Raw genomic sequence first — 16,954 nt, forward strand, 5'->3', positions numbered from 1 at the left:
AAGACAACAAATTTAAGAGTATTTAGGTTAGCATCACTTTTATATAAATCTTGTTTACGGAGGTTCCGGAGATAACCGATCTGTCACGACAAAAAGCTAGGGAAAAAGTAATTCGGAACCACAGCTAGTCCCATGAGATAGTATTTAAAGCTGCCCGATAAAATACTTGATGTCTTACATCTAACAGGTATAGTTCTTGTAGTTACATTTTGGGTATTTATTTGTTGTTTGTATTTATTTTACTAAGTGCGGCAATTTATAGTAAAGACTTGATATTAGTTTGGTTTTGATTTTATTGTAATGATTAATAATATCATATTGTTAAACACTACAGGATTGCTTGGTATGTCAATAATTTAATAGAATGTATTATTACTGGACCGCAGACTCGTATATAATATCCGACATTTAACTGATATTCTTCTTATTATTAGTTAGTTATATTTCTGGATTTTACTGTATAACTATTTTATTTCAAAATTACACATACTATTATAATAAACTGTGCATGCAAATTCACGTTTATAATATTTTAAAATTATTATAAAAATTTTCTTTCATATTACAGAAACAAAACTTGGACCGCCTTTTAAGACCGTTGGTTTTGAATTAATAACCTCAACCACCAGGCAAGGAATTTATTTAATAGTTACCGTAAAACGCAGAAACAGAATAAACATTTGACGTATGAATAAGAACACAATTGGTACACAAAATAAATAATAAATATCATAACATCATGCAAAAGAGCCCAAGTCTGCAATAGACGTAAATCCGTAGTAAGACCGACCAGACAATATTGACCTGAAGTGCAGTTAATGGACTTTGAACTTATGCAATTCCAAATCGACAAATCTGCGTAGACAAGTATAAAACATAAGCAACACTTTAAGTTGTTTAAGTTTTGGGCAAATGTCCTGTTCTGTACTCCACATCTTTAAAAAATGACGCTATTGTTAAGGGACTTTTCTTTTATATCAACCAATACGATGGAAGAGTGTTTAAATTTTTGCCCTTGAAATCAATAAAAAGACAGTTACGCCACAAAAACAATATATTCATTTTAAACAAATAATCGAAATATCATTATTAATAAATATATACATATAATCATAAAGTCACAACTTATACTGCAATTGGTATCGATTATGACGTGAGTTTAAATGCATTAAATTACATGTATATTGTTATACATTGTGTATTTAACATTTGTGTACACCAATTATACAAAGAGACTGATCGTGGAAAAACCGGGTTAAAATTAGATACAAAAAGCTCAGCATTTACTGTCCGCCTAGTTGGATACACCAATATAAATGAGCACCTGTTATTCGATTATGTTTTGGTGCGAAAGCCCCCACGACATCTTCAATATTTCGAGAACATCGTCGAGCCCTGCACACACCCCACCCCTCTGACCACCATTTGGTATCATGTCTATGAACTCCAGTACACGTGTACTTTAATGTTTGACAGTAGCCGGATGGACACTTTTGACAGGGTTGGCAGGGTTGTTGTTTAGAGCAATCGTCTCGGCGACGCCGTTATTCTCCTGTCGTCTGAAACAACCAGAGAACGCGCTCCAGAGCGTGATGTAAATTGATCCGTAAATTACTGCGTTCACGAGCGGGTTGCAGTACGCCACAATCAGCGCCCAAATAAGCGCCGACGATGGAATGTAGTTCAAACCTTTAGTGACGTCATATTCCACAAGCACGACGACAGCAAACATTTCGCATTGTGTTCGATTTCAGTATGAAATGACAAATGATTGAATTGCTGAACACTAAGAGAATTGACAATACGAGCATGAAACTGGCCTCAAGTGCATTAGCAGCTCCCCAGTCCCTGTGGAACTCTTAGTAAAAAGTAAAATATGACCTCATGTGCGACCCATTCCCGACACAAATATAGGACCTTCCCATCTCAGTCCCGCTGCACGACATCGTTGTCTTACACCTATCGATGTTACAAAACTATTCCAAACATGCCGATAGGAAGGTTCTTTACAGGCGTATTTATCTTGCTGCAATTACATACTCTATATGTTTAGATTTCTCAGTTTTAATTATTAAGTTTTTCTTACCTATGGGTTAGATATTAACATATTCATTTACACTTCGAGAAGTCTTTTTCTAATTACACACCGAACGAGTTCCTTTACAATATTCATATCCACTATGAAAAGCGATGACCTTATTAAACTTATTCCTATATAATTAGTTTTCTATTTAAAACACAACTAGATTATTACAGAAGCAGCGGTCTACACTTGCTACTTTAATATAGACTTAAGACATCTAAACAGTTTTGAAAGTCTTTGCACTGTGCGTGAAACCACAAACACAATCCTCCTTTATCACTGTATTGTAATTATTCGTAACATTATATTGGTAGTGTGTACAAATATATTTCCATACAGTGATACTAAACATCTTCAAGTTATAAATGTTAACCACTTTGAATTATTAAATAACAAGAAATATTACACCTCAGAGATATTGGTCCTTTTATATCTATATGAACAGTTTTAGTCTGTAAAATGCGATAGAGAAACCTAAGAGTATAATATATGGACCGGTCACTATTTTTTGTATATGGACCGTTCGGGGTTACACAACTAAATGTGCACTGTATTGAAGTGTTTTATTGAACAGCATTGACACTATTTCAGCTTTAACAAAAGTAAAATAACAGACTTAATTTAGAATAAACGACACGCTTACCACAATGCCAACATTAATACAATGTTTATAACAATAAAGTCGAAACGATATTCACTTCCATTTTCTATTCTTCCATTCCTTTATCGAAACTTATTTTAAATCACACTATTTTATTGTATTCCTATTGAAGTTTACATTGTATATGATAAATACACAATCCGAAATTCGTTTTGCATTCGTTCGATGCCTTAAACAAATAACTAACTGTTAAAAAAACACCACATCCGACATGTCCTTAACATCCAGAGAATTTAGCTTAAACTCGAATGTTTCGTCAGAGAAACTACGTCACACGATATACGTCATCGTTTGCGCATTCAGTTGCATTAAAAATAAAAGTACGGAAAGCCGGTACAGCACTGTACAATGATACAGGGGACACTCTTTGGTGTAATATTAGAAATAGTAAACTCCACTTCGGTCCCAATGGCATTATAGTGACCAGCCAGGCAGCCAATAACTGTACATGGACCTCAGCCTACGGCTTCGGTCCATATACAGTTGGTGGCTGCCTGGCTGGTCACTATAATGCCATAGGGACCTCAGTGGTGTTAACTTTTTCTTAAAGAGACGTCAATATTTCGTGCAAAACGCCCACAAGCGCGATGTTCACAAATGAGACAAAACATACATGTATTATCTGACTATAAAAGTTGACGTAAGCATGTGAGACATTTTACTGTGCGTGCAAATGGACTCACTTGTAAGAGCGGATGGATGTCAATAAAAGAATATTTCAAGTATGGAAGACGTGTTTCGTGTTGTTGTTGTTGAATAGTGTTGATTGACTCTTAAATGTACGTTAACGGTTCGACATCATACCAACCCCAATTATTAATGTACATATTATTTTATCCTTCGTTACTTAATATTGTCCTAGGATCTTTGTTTAGTCGGGGACCATACATGCAATGCACAATGCAACAAAATCTCATCAATAATTTGAAATTAATTTATTTTGTTATCGTATTCACATATTTAGCTTTATTGACATGCTGATGTCCTGGATAAGCTTGTTAGCATTAGATGTTAATTAATACACTGTCCGTTTAAATTAAGAGCAAGATTTTTCTTCTTGAATCGTAATAATTTACGTTGCTTTGATTCCGCGTTAAAAGCAATTATGAAAAATGTAATTCCTTAATATTTGTATCGGTAGATCAGTTCAAGTCCTTCGCATTACGCAAAGTGTTAAAGCTGTGTCTCGGATGAGCATGTAGTGAGTGCGTGTTTCGGTTAATACACAGGCTTGACTGGTCAGAGCTTCGTGCAGGCTAACATCTTTAGTCAAAGGCTTAGCCTGTCGTTAAAAAACAAACGTAGCAATATATTCTATAATAAAACGGTCGGGGCTTTTGGTTGCATTGATTCTAGCAATCTTCATCAAGCTTCTTATGGGTTATATTTGCAGAATTCCTAATCTTTGATCAATGGAGTCGCTAGTAATCTATATTTGACAAGTTCCATTACATAATAACGAATATGTATGCATACCTCAAACACTACCACCCCAACACAATTTATTAAACTCACGTCTGCTTGGAAATTTGTTTCATTGTATGTAGAGCATGACTTTGGTTCAGTACATTGTAAACGAGGTTCTGAATATAATAGTCCATCATAGTTATAAAGTAATAAATAAAGTTCGATCACTAACTGTCCCACTTATTCACTGGTAAAGAGTTTATCACTCGGTCACTTTGCAATGTTGACTTTCTTAAATTTAAATACTACCAGTACAATGTTTATTTGCATGATTTCGTACCAGACCTCAAATCTTGTATAAGGTAATAAACCATGTGAACGTATGTGAAACATCATAAACACGGTATTTAGTGGTCTACATGTATTCTGCTTAATGCCATTCTTGTGTTATTTACTTGCATATGTGTTCTGGTAAAGATCACTGAATGTTTGTGTCTTTCATATGCTGCAGAAACATTGTATCGTAAGGGCGTCTTAAGTCTAACGTTAAGTCCATTGATAAAGCTTCTTTTTGAGTATTATTAAAAGTGCGTTCAGACTTATACCTGCTTATTGCAAAATTTACATGTTTTTTAACAATAAATTTATTCCTCTCCATTTACAATCCTTGTTTTCTTAAGTGCCTTTGACATTATTGCTAATGAAAATAACGTGTGATTTATGGTTTTATTGCACTTTCTGGCACGGAATTGCTTTATAAGATTACAGGGAACCAATAAAAATGAATTTAGTGCGCAGATTACTATTTGCGGATGACAACTCTTCATAGGCTCTATATTTTCCGGGATGAAGACTTCTTTTGTCGGAAAGATTTTAGCCTCTGAGTTTGTTTTCACGAAAGTACATGCCACACGAAAGTAAGTGTATTACCTTTATAATTAACCACGATGAATCAAAGCTGTAAACGACATGCGTATGTGCGTGTGTAAAGCGATCGTGCTGTTGCGTACTTGGTAGGTTCATTGTTCGAGGACTCGTAAGCATCACTGCGTATACATTTTAAAGTGGCATTGCCACCTTTTGGTTAATTGACAAAGTTAGGAAAACAATGTTTCAGATTCACAAATGTTTGTTGTAGTTATGATATTTGTGAGGAAGCAGTAATACTGAACATTTACCTTGCACAAAATACCCTTTATATTAATCTTTTGACGATTTAAAAACCTGAAAATGATAAAGCTTTGTAACGCAAAACGATTGAATAATTCGGAGTGTTCTGTTATTGTCGTTATATTTTGTGAAACTACGATGATTACTTTAATAAAATACAAGAGATTGCCAAGCAACATGGTCCCCTACCGGTGAATCTCCACCATTGTCAGCATTATATATATATATATATATATATATATATATATATATATATATATATATATATATATATATATATATATATATATATATATATATATATATATATATATATATATATATATATGTTGACATAGCAACCAGAATTCTTGACATAGGAACACAATGAAATGAAATGCATAATCTCCATATTTCCATCTATCCATGTTTCAAGTTTCATGAAAAAATATGAAGAACTTTTAAAGTTATCGCAGGATCCAGAAAAGTGTGACGGACTGACAGACAGACTGACAGACAGACAGACTGACATACAGACAGACAGAGCGCAAACCATAATTCCCCTCCGGTTTCACCGGTAGGGGACACAAATGTATGACCACGGATGGCCGAGTTGTCTAAGCGACTTTTACTCCAGGGGTCAGTGTTGGAGCTACGGTGGCATAGAGGTGACATTTACTTCTCTTTTTTTTAAATTGCTCTCCTCTTTTTTTCTTTCTCGTGGCCACGAGTTAGCTATGTCGTGGCCACGAGTTAGAAAAAAGAGGAGTGTAAAACTAAATAAAAGCGGCGTACAATTAAAAAAAGAGCGGTGCTACTCTTTTTTTAAATTGCTCATTCTTTTTTCCTATCTCGTTACCATGCCCAAAATATCCATTATATGCGTACAGAATATTTACACATGTTGCGCAAAATTTGATTGGCTGACTAACTTGGGATCTCGAGATAGCGAAAATTCTCCGCTCTTTATTTTAATTGTACGCCGCTTTTAGCTATTTCGTGGCCACGTGATAGAAAAAAAGAGGAGTGCAAAACTAAATAAAAGCGGCATACAATTAAAAAAAGAGCGGTGCTTCTCTTTTTTTAAATTGCTCTCCTCTTTTTTCTATCTTGTGGCCACGAGTTAGCTATGTCGTGGCCACGAGATAGAAAAAAGAGGAGTGCAAAACTAAATAAAAGCGGCGTACAATTAAAAAAAGAGCGGTGCAGTAAATAAAGGCAGAGTTCATTAAACAAAAGAGGAGAGAATTTTCGCTCTCTCGAGATCCCGAGTTAGTCAGCCAATCAAATTTTGCGTAACATGTGTTAATATTCTGTACGCATATATATAGCTGGTCAAAGCAGGCAAGGCTCTGATATAACATAACATACTAGTAGTAGTAGTAGTAACAGCAAAAACAACAACAACAGCAGCAGTAGAAGTAGTAGTAGAAATAGTAGTACAAATTGTAGTATGCTATTTTATATCAGAGCCTTGCCTGCTTTGACCAGCTATATATATGCGTACAGAATATTAACACATGTTACGCAAAATTTGATTGGCTGACTAACTCGGGATCTCGAGAGAGCGAAAATTCTCTCCTCTTTTGTTTAATGAACTCTGCCTTTATTTACTGCACCGCTCTTTTTTTTAATTGCACTCCGCTTTTATTAAGTTTTGCACTCCTCTTTTTTCTATCTCGTGGCCACAACAAAGCTAACTCGTGGCCACGAGATAGAAAAAAGAGGAGAGCAATTTAAAAAAAGAAGAAGTGAATGTCACCTCTATGCCACCGTATGGAGCCCAGATAAGTGTTAGTATTTTTTCTTTCTTTAATTTGACTTTTTTACTGGAGCTTTTTAGATCCAATGTTTACATTTATCAATATAAAGCATTTAAAGACAAACTGCAATACATTCCAAAATCTGTGAAAAGGTCCCTTTAAAATGCAACAAAAGTTTGTTGCAGTTTGAATCATAAACTATTTCACAACAAAAATGTGTCGATCATTTGGTCAAGATATTAAAATACACTTTTAGTTTAAAAACTGTTTCTAAATGAGAATGTGCAAATTTTTCGCTTCAAAATGATGCTTAAAGAGGCCTTTTCACGTTTGGGTAAATTGACAAAATTGAAAAAGTTGTTTCAGATTCGCAAAGTTTCGTTTCAGTTATGATATTTGTGAGGAAACAGTTATACTGAACATTTACTATGCCCTAAATTAGCCATTATATCAATAACCCCGAAAATTATAAAGCTTTGCAACGCGAAACGATTTAATAATTTGGAGAGTAATGTTGTTGTCGTTATATTTTGTGAAACTACGATAATTACTTTATAATGTATAAAATACATACGTCTGTATATCCGGAAGGATGGCCGAGTGGTCTAAGTCGTAGACTTTTTACTCCAGAACCCCAGGGTTTAATGGTTCGAGCCCTGCTGAGTGTTACCTTTTTTTCTTTTTGAAATTGTAATCTTGATTTTTTGCTTGAGCTTTTTATATCCAATGTTTACATATATCAATATAAAGCATTTAATGACAAACTTCAAAGCATGCCAAAATCTGTAAAAAGGCCCCTTTAACTCGTTTACCACCCGACTAAAGCAAAACCCGAACGACTCTCGCAGATAGGCGTGTCTCTGCAGTAAGTGCGCTGGCCGTTCGAACGCTTGCAGTGAACAAGTGATTTAGTGTTCGTTTGGACCACTCATTGTTTCAGAATGATGACCACTGGCTTACAAAAGCAAAATTAATATCGCGATCTCGCATCATAATCTTTTGAACTCCAATTTGCCGAGCTGTGTTATTAATATACGTGTTTTGTGACTTGCAGGCAGACTTGTAGCCAGAGACAAAATAAAATACCGGCACACGAACGAATTAACCGAACATAAATTTGCTTAATTTAACTTACTTTTAGTGCAGGGACATTTTTCTACACAAATAGCCTGTAACTAAAAGTCCACACATATCTCGGTGTTTAACTGCCCCGAGCAAATGTCAAAAACTGCCGACATCTTTGATTAATATAAATGAAATATTGCAAATCGCCAAGTGGAATTTGCTTTACTTCATTTTGCTTCATGCCTTGCAACATGCTCATGGCCTATCGCTGTCCATTTGAAGGCATAAATCAGAATTGCGAGTATGTATTATATTTTGAAATTTACAAACTATAACGACAGATGCAATTCACGTTCAACAAAAATGTTAAAAAGAAGTAACGAATAATACAATGCAATAATCCTATGTAATACACAAACATGCAATTGTTATGTGTCAACATGAAATTGTTTTTAAGAAATATGCAATCGTCACTTAGCAACATAAAAAGACTGGCAAACATTCCCTTTCATATGATTGTAACTGGTTTTAATGCTTAGTTTAACCCTATTTATTTTAGCTCGATTGCATCGAAAGCCGAAGGTTTATTGAAACGCTATCTGTTCCGTTTCCTGGGTAGAAATAGTACTTGGTGTCTTCAGTTGAGATGAAATGAATGCTACCACAAGGGGGATCGAACCGATGACCTCCCGATCGCTAGATGTACACCATATACGCTACGCCACTGCGACTGTTAATCATTAAAAGCCTTACATGCTATGAACCAACACTCATTTCATTTTATTTTCAAATGGTTGTATGAGGGCATGATCCCCATCGGCTCTTGGCACTAGCTTTATAACGTACAGTTATTCTGTTAGTCTCTTTATATTCGGTGAGCATACTTTTAAAGAGTTTTTTTAATATAAATTCATGTAGAGGCTTTTAATAATGTTGTTTTGTATGTTTTATTACCATTTCCCAAGTGTTAAATATAATAAGTGCATTTTATGCATACATGTTCAATGATTCTCTGGTAATGACATGTGTGTTCATAATGTAGTTTACATGTTTGCTCTCGCTTTTTCGGTTTAAAGCAATTCATCAAACATCAAAAATGAAATGAATATACTTGTAAAACATTTTGATAAGTTGGCAAAAATGAATGGGTTAAAATCAAATAAAAAATCAAATACATATACAAACATATCTATAAGACGATGATGTATGCACATAGCCTGAATCGAAAGAATGAGTTTTCTCAGATAACATGGCATATACGAATAAGAAAACTCCAGAATACATCAGAAATTTGTGTAATTTTCCCGTAATTATTTGCGTCTTATAACCCCTTCTGATAGTGCTTTCCTCGGGATTACAAATTGGTTACGGTCGTAACATGATGAACGCTTGTTCGGGCATCAATATTTACCGTCTCATTTTCGCCCGGAATTATTTTTCGCCGGCAACACCTGAACACAGCGTTCCAGAGTTGGACAAATACTGACCCGTACATTATTGCATTAGCAAGCGAGTTACCGTAGGCAAATATTACAGCCCAGATCAGTGCGTTCGAATGCATTCCATTCATGTGATTGCTGACGTCATATTCAACAAGCGCAATCACGATAAACAGTGGCAACCACATCGCAATGAAAACTAACACAATGAGAACAAGTGTCCGGACAACCTTCTGTTGTTTACTTTGGCGAGCCGCATTTGTACTGTCCACCTTTTTCGCATTCCTCGAAAAACTGCCGACCGCTCGCCTGGACTTCCAGAACGTTTGAAATATTCTGTAGTAGCTGATAGTGATGATATTCACGGGTATGAAGAAACAGAAGAGAGCGATGAGGGCCGTATAAATGATTGGAAAGTGTCTCTCCCTGGGCCAGTCTAACGTACAAAACTGGACGACTTGCGAGTTTCCTGTAACGCCTTCTTTAACCTCGAAGTAAATGGCAAATGGAAGAAAGAACAGCAAGCTTACTATCCAGATTAAAGAGCAAATTCCAACCAAATGCAATTTCCTGAGTTTTCTGCTTGAAGAGACTCCAACTCTGATGTTCACATAACGGTCAATACTGATTGCCGTCAACGTCCAAATCATGACCACACCACAAACGTTCATCCAGTACATGAGCACCCTGCACATACCACCCTCTAGCGTCCAGGTTCCGTGTACTCTGACGTAGGCGACAAACGGTGCAGATAGACAAAATGCTATGTCCGCCAATGCCAGATTACATACTAAGACGTTGGTCACAGTCCTTGTTGTCTTAGACTTTAAAATGAAGACACAAATAACCAGATTACCAGGCACAGACATAATCGCCAGAATAAGCATAACGACGGCTTCTAGAACACCCTCCCCGCCCCAGTTCCTATTGAACTGTGAATAGAAAGTGAAAAATGACTTCGACTGTGAACCATTTCCGATGCAGATAAACGATTTGCCCATTTGATCCCCGGAGCAAGCCATGTTTCAATCCAACTCTTATTGGTTATAAGACCGATAATATAAATGTATTTGACAGGTACTCCATAAATAATTCAAAGTGTCTATACTGTGTAAATCGTTGCAACACTAAACTCACATTTCCAAAACACAGTGATCGAGTGGAATAAACTTGAAAATAGTGCAGTGCGCGCTCAAACAGTTGACAGCTTCAGGTCGACTGTCCCACATTGGGATTAATCACCCTCTCTCCCGTTGCGAAAGGCTTTGCAACGTACACATCCAGAGAGCGTGTTCGTTGCCTTTTTAATAGTCACACATAATACAAATACAGATTTCCGAGGGAGCTGTATACTTAATATGGCTTGAATTTTTCATTTATCCCCACTGCAAAGTGGTAAATATCAATTTTCAAATTGGAAAGCACTTCACACAAACGGGTTTGCTAATCTAATTATGGTATAATACCATTCATGGATAGATTGCGACTTCAATAAGAGACTTCCGGTTCTCCGGAAGACATTTAAGCAACTTCCGGTCAATCAGGATATTTATATTTGTAAGAACTTGCGATCAACACTAAGAATCGATTTTAATAAATCGCAAAACTACTTAGGTGGCGTTTACCGAGGGATAATGATGTCCAATATTTATTTTCTGTAAAGTTTTCAATATTTAGGTATTAGAACGCAAGACGGATATTAGATTCTAAGGGTACTGTGCACATAAAAACAAGTGTATAAAACCATAAATGTTTTACATGTTGTTCACGTGATATAATGATATAATATTTTATAGAGACTTGTTCACAATGTGATGAAAAGGCGATGTTCAAAATAATTGTCAGATTTTAAAAATCAGAATGTATGCATTATTTTTAAACAAGCGAAATAAACGTTCTTAAGTAATACAAATGTGTAAATGTTGGTTTATTAACGGATAAACATCGTTCCAAATCGGTAATATAATAGAGCGTTAAAAACGTTAAGAACTAATATAGCGTTCATGTGTCCTTGAACTTTTCCAAAGCCTGCTATATGCAGTTTGAGCGCATAAACTTTTGTTTCAGAATTCCATTGTTTGAATATCGAAAAAGGCAATACGCTATGCAACTTTTGTCTTGATATTATAATTAATAAGGATTATTAAAGGAACGTGTTCACAGATGTTCGTTTTTATAAAAATTGTTATTAAATATGTTTACTTACTCATCTATTATGTTTCATAGTACTAATTGTAATGACACGTAAAAAAAGTTGAATAAAACCTTTGGCGATTCCCTGGAGTCGAACCCGGGTCCTCTTGAAACAAACGCATGCACGTTACCACTGCGACACATGCACATAGACTCATTTGTATATGTCGAAACATAACCTCTATAGCACTGTACCCGTTAATACAATTGTTTCCAAATCAAAGTATTTTACTAAGTTACTAAGATCTAAGTAATCCTGAACCCGGTTGCCGTTTAGAAATAAATTATTTGAGCTCTTGGTTGTATAAGATATCAGTAAAGCGATATCATGTTATGTAAGTGAAATCTATTAAAAACCCATATTGTACTAAGCCTATGTACATAACTAATTGGATAGTTTATCAATCGTGAATTATCCAATGTATGTCATGCATGGTATGGTCTATTATATTTTGAGCAACGTTTTCTAATGCACCTGCACGACTTCTGTATCAACTTTTATTTATGAATATAAGTATATTCATTATTATCTTCTGTAGTGTGTTGTCGCATTTAATGTCCAGTGTAACACATAGGCGAACAAGATGATAACGAAATTGCCTAATGTGCTGATACAAAAGCTAAAAACGCCCGTTATATCGCTGGTGAAAATGTGCATCTTTGGTTGAACATCTATATTTGAAATTGTCAAAATCCTAAAACATGTTTATGGTCAATTTACCTTAAAAAGCTTCAAAAATGATACAAGACGGCATAAGCAGAATTTTTAAACGCTCCCTTAGCATTTTTGATACTTTATTTTGAATTTTGAATTATAGCTGCAATGTCGCATAAAACGGTGAAATTTACCTGCCTTGGCAAGGACGTCGCCATCTTGACTATCACGTGATTACCCCCTCTGGTTACAGACATATTTTGTAAACAGACAAACGAAAAGTGTGTATGAAAAGGATGAAATCTCGAACATGTGTCTAACTGGAAACTAAAGAATTGTTTAAAATCGTTGCTTTCTCTTCGTCAGATGTATACAAAGTTACGTGTCCATGAATGTCAACCGCCTCTTATGAGCGGTATTACATCAGACTATGAGTGCGTGTTTTATGATTTCAAATATTTTTGGTTTTAAATGTGTTCAGTATGATAATACAAAGGTTACAGTTGCTCATCTAATACAATCTCAATATTACTAAGCAATTTTACATGTATTACACACACAAGTTTTCCCGTACACCCAAATTTATACCCCGGCAAAAATGACCATTTCTCAAACGCACATGGCATTCAAAAACCTTTATATCTCAAAATGATTCACGGTGATCCCCCTGTTTATTTTATATTTATTTCAGATACAGATCTATACATTAATCACCATACACACAATTATAGCATTCCGGATATTTTGAAAATTTTCACGAAACGATCAAACATCCTTAATATTTATTATTCCTGTAAATCCGTCCCGAAATCAAGTTCGTAGTTATGACGTAGATAGTGTGGTTAGCATTTCGCATTTTCATCATAATTCCAAGCGACATCAGACTCTTTTCGTTTGTCGCAAATCGTTTTTGAACGGCCACAATTCACCGAAATCTAATAGGGATATATAATAGATATTAGGATACATGAGCATTTGTTTCCCACGTTCGTGTGAATTACTTTGGGGTCGAGTTATATTGCTGTTCAGCATGAAATTACAGCTTTTAGGTCTACTCGTATATTTTACTAGTATCAGTGATGGTGGCACCATCACTATTGCTGTTGGAATAATGATTTGATGGTTTGATAATATGTCATTCCAAATGAATTTACAAAAAGGTCAATTTTTTATTTTTTTTAGTAAATGACATGTTTTTGTTTCAGAGATTTCAACATCAAAACAAACAGAGACAGACATTATCCTATTCACAAAGTTATACACAGCGAGTAAATTCAAGATATAGAGCGATTATTACAGCGAGTAAATTCGAGATATAGAGCGATTATTACAGCGAGTAAATTCGAGATATAGAGCGATTATTACAGCGCGTAAGTTCGAGATATAGAGCGATTATTAATACGATATAAACGCGTATCACGTAATTGCCGATATGGCTGGAAAATGAGCGGTATTTTAACAATTAAAAAAGAATAAAGGGTATAAAACGGCGAAAAATTCAATTTAATTAATACATCGGTCTGAAAATTCATTTAGATAAATTTATGTCGCAAATACATGTAGTTAATAAGTGTGACACGTCTGATTTTCAAATAAGAAAAATATTTAATCACTTGATAGCGGATTTAACTGAACTATCATACACACAGTTTGGTTTTAGTAAAAATGCCAGAAACCGAGTTTGTGTTAAAAAGAGCGTGTATATATTGATCTTTTAATAGAAAAAAACGCGAAATAAAAAAAAATGTATTCACCGGTTTATTAACAAAAAATCTGCCTAAACGATCATCACTGATTGGATTGTGCAGTCCGCACAGGCTTATCAAGGGCAACACTTTCCGCCTAGACTGGTTTCCGTTTAAAAGCGCCGTCATGAAAAAATTGATAAAATTGAAGTATCTTCCCTGATAAATCTTTGCGGACTGCACAGGCTTATCTGGGACGATACTTTAAACACTTGCATTAAGCCCGTTTTCCGCAGGGTTAGCCGCTGATATCGTTTATGTTCGGTTAATGGAGACATTAACGCAGAAAGGATAGATGATCTCAGAAAAGAAGTAGTCATTGCAAGCCCAACAATAAAGAAACAAACGAGCCAGTCCTTGTTCTATACATTTTATTGTTATAAGTCTTTACACAGAAATAATAGATTCTTTGTTTAGAAAAGCTAGTCAGATACATAACGGGTTTCAAAATTTAAGTGATTGCTACAAGCTCAAATTCATTCTTTCCAATTTTAATATTGTTAAGCTGCAAAATTCTGCTACCTTATACTAGATTAAAGTGCAAAATTATGTACCATATTTAGTAATTATCATTATGTTTTATATGTTTTTACCAATGTTAGATAAAAAATTCAGAGACAATTTACATGTTTATTAAACAGGGCAAGCTGTTGGCTTACATACTTCAGAGTGTAGATAAAGTTTGCTCAGAGTCAACTATTTGTGTCTTGTTCTGAGAAAATTGGGCTTAATGCATGTGCGTAAAGTGTCGTCCCAGATTAGCCTGTGCAGTCCGCACAGGCTAATCAGGGACGACACTTTCCGCTTTTATGGTACTTTTACTTTCTAGGAAGTCTCTCCTTGCCGAAAATCAAGTTTAGGCGGAAAGTGTCGTCCCTGAATAGCCTGTGCGGACTGCACAGGCTTATCTGGGATGACACTTTACGCACATGCATTATGCCCTGTTTTCTCAGAACGCGGCTCATTTAGTTAAAACATAACATATTTATATTATTAAGGTCAAAACCAATAATAAATCAAAATTGTCCATATGTTCAATAATGCTGGCTGACCTTGTTGGAAATACATGTAGGTGAATCTGTTGATTAATACTTACATCTATAGATAAATACCTACACTATAGTGTAAATATGCACTGTTAATTGACATTATGATCAATGAAAATATCTGAATATCATGGAACAGTGAGATTTTAAATAGAAATAATGTTTTATTGTACAATATTTGAAATCTGATTTTAAAAGGTTAATTTAACATTTTATCCAAGATTAGATTATCACCATTAACCAGTTCACTCATGGTCTGACCATGGCTGATAAAGGCTCTTTTAGGACATTTATTATCTTAGGCGCTAGTGCCACATATACAAATTTCAGTTTTTTAACTGGAAATCTTATGGCACTTTTAGATAAGATTAAGAGTTGTAATCTAACTTTTATAATGTAAAAGGATAGTTTTGTAAAGTGAAATGTATCCTATAATTCATAAATTGCATGACCAATATTATGATTATAATTATGCTTTTAATTTACATTGAACATTGTGAAAATTGTATTATATTGGAAGAGACTATAATAAAGAATAAATATATAAGTCTTGACAGACTTAGAACCGACTCATACATACATTCTAAATAGGCCTATTATTCAGTGTTAATATAACCCGTACAATATGCATATACACAATTGAAAACGTAAGGTTTCATAAAAAATACATACTTAAAATAAGTACAAACAAGTTATTTGAGCTGAAACAAAATATGAAAATTTACTAACAGTGTTAAAAATATATGACATTGCAAAATAAAAATTAAATAGTTTTGGTAAGTTATGTTTGCCAGGACTCCTTTTTAATATTTTCCGATATATTTACTATGATCCTCGTGAATTTGGCGTTGATAATCGAAGCCAATGATTATTAAGATAAATTATACAGTTCCTAATTGATAGCATATTTGACCTGTACATTAACACGTATAATGCGGTCACATCGTATCCATCGAAAGACAAGTACCAATGCAAAGTCAATACCGTATCGTTTTCTTGTTTGAGATTCGAACTGGACATTTTTCTCTATATTTTTGTCTCCTTACAATATTTGTATAGGGATTGAGTACATGAATGAATTTTTGGGCATGATTATGTGTAAACATTCGCATCGGCACCAACATACTTATGAAACTGTTTATATTCATGTACGAATTGACAGAGTCTTACCTCAAATCCAAAAATGATGTGAGAATGCAAATGAATTATTGTGTTTCTTGTACAAACTGCACTCGAATTACAAAACAATTAGTATATAATTAGACATTAAAGGCTTGAAATATTTATTTAAAAAAAACAGTCAACTTGATGTAAAGACGCAATGTAAAAAAAAACAAGCTGAGACGGAATTATGACATTCGTTATACTAAATCTTTACTGATCCACTGTATCATCACACTGCGAGGTTTCTGATGACCTCGAGCCTCTGTGACGCCCATTGTCCTCTGACTCATCTGAATAATCTGAATCATCTGACCCGTCTGCTTACGTCAGGGACCTCATCGTCCGTGTCGGGATCGCCCGCTTCCGGTTGGTAGCCCTTCTCAACGTTGATCGTCAGACGGGGCAAATTTGCTAACAAAGGGGTGACAATAAGAGTGCGATTTAGTTTTCTTGAATAAAATGTGGTAGTAGTAGTAGTAGTAGTAGTAGTAGTAGTAGTAGTAGTAGTAGTAGTAGTAGTAGTAGTAGTAGTAGAAGTAGTAGTAGTAGTAGTAGTAGTAGTAGTAATAGAAGTAGTGGTAGTA

At 34.9% G+C, this 16,954-nt stretch overlaps 1 protein-coding gene across 1 annotated transcript in view; it reads right to left on the bottom strand.

Moving 5' to 3' along the window:
• Nucleotides 1-14,514: 14,514 nt before the first annotated feature.
• LOC127842960 (NACHT and WD repeat domain-containing protein 2-like) overlaps nt 14,515-16,954 on the bottom strand; it is a 40,301-nt gene continuing 37,861 nt past the window's right edge. Inside the window, exon 36 of the mRNA XM_052372759.1 lies at nt 14,515-16,781. Coding sequence (XP_052228719.1) covers nt 16,675-16,781 — 107 coding nt within the window. The 3' untranslated portion in view covers nt 14,515-16,674. The remainder of the gene's footprint in view (nt 16,782-16,954) is intronic.

This window comes from Dreissena polymorpha, chromosome 8 (assembly GCF_020536995.1).
Source record: "Dreissena polymorpha isolate Duluth1 chromosome 8, UMN_Dpol_1.0, whole genome shotgun sequence".
NCBI lineage: Eukaryota > Metazoa > Mollusca > Bivalvia > Myida > Dreissenidae > Dreissena > Dreissena polymorpha.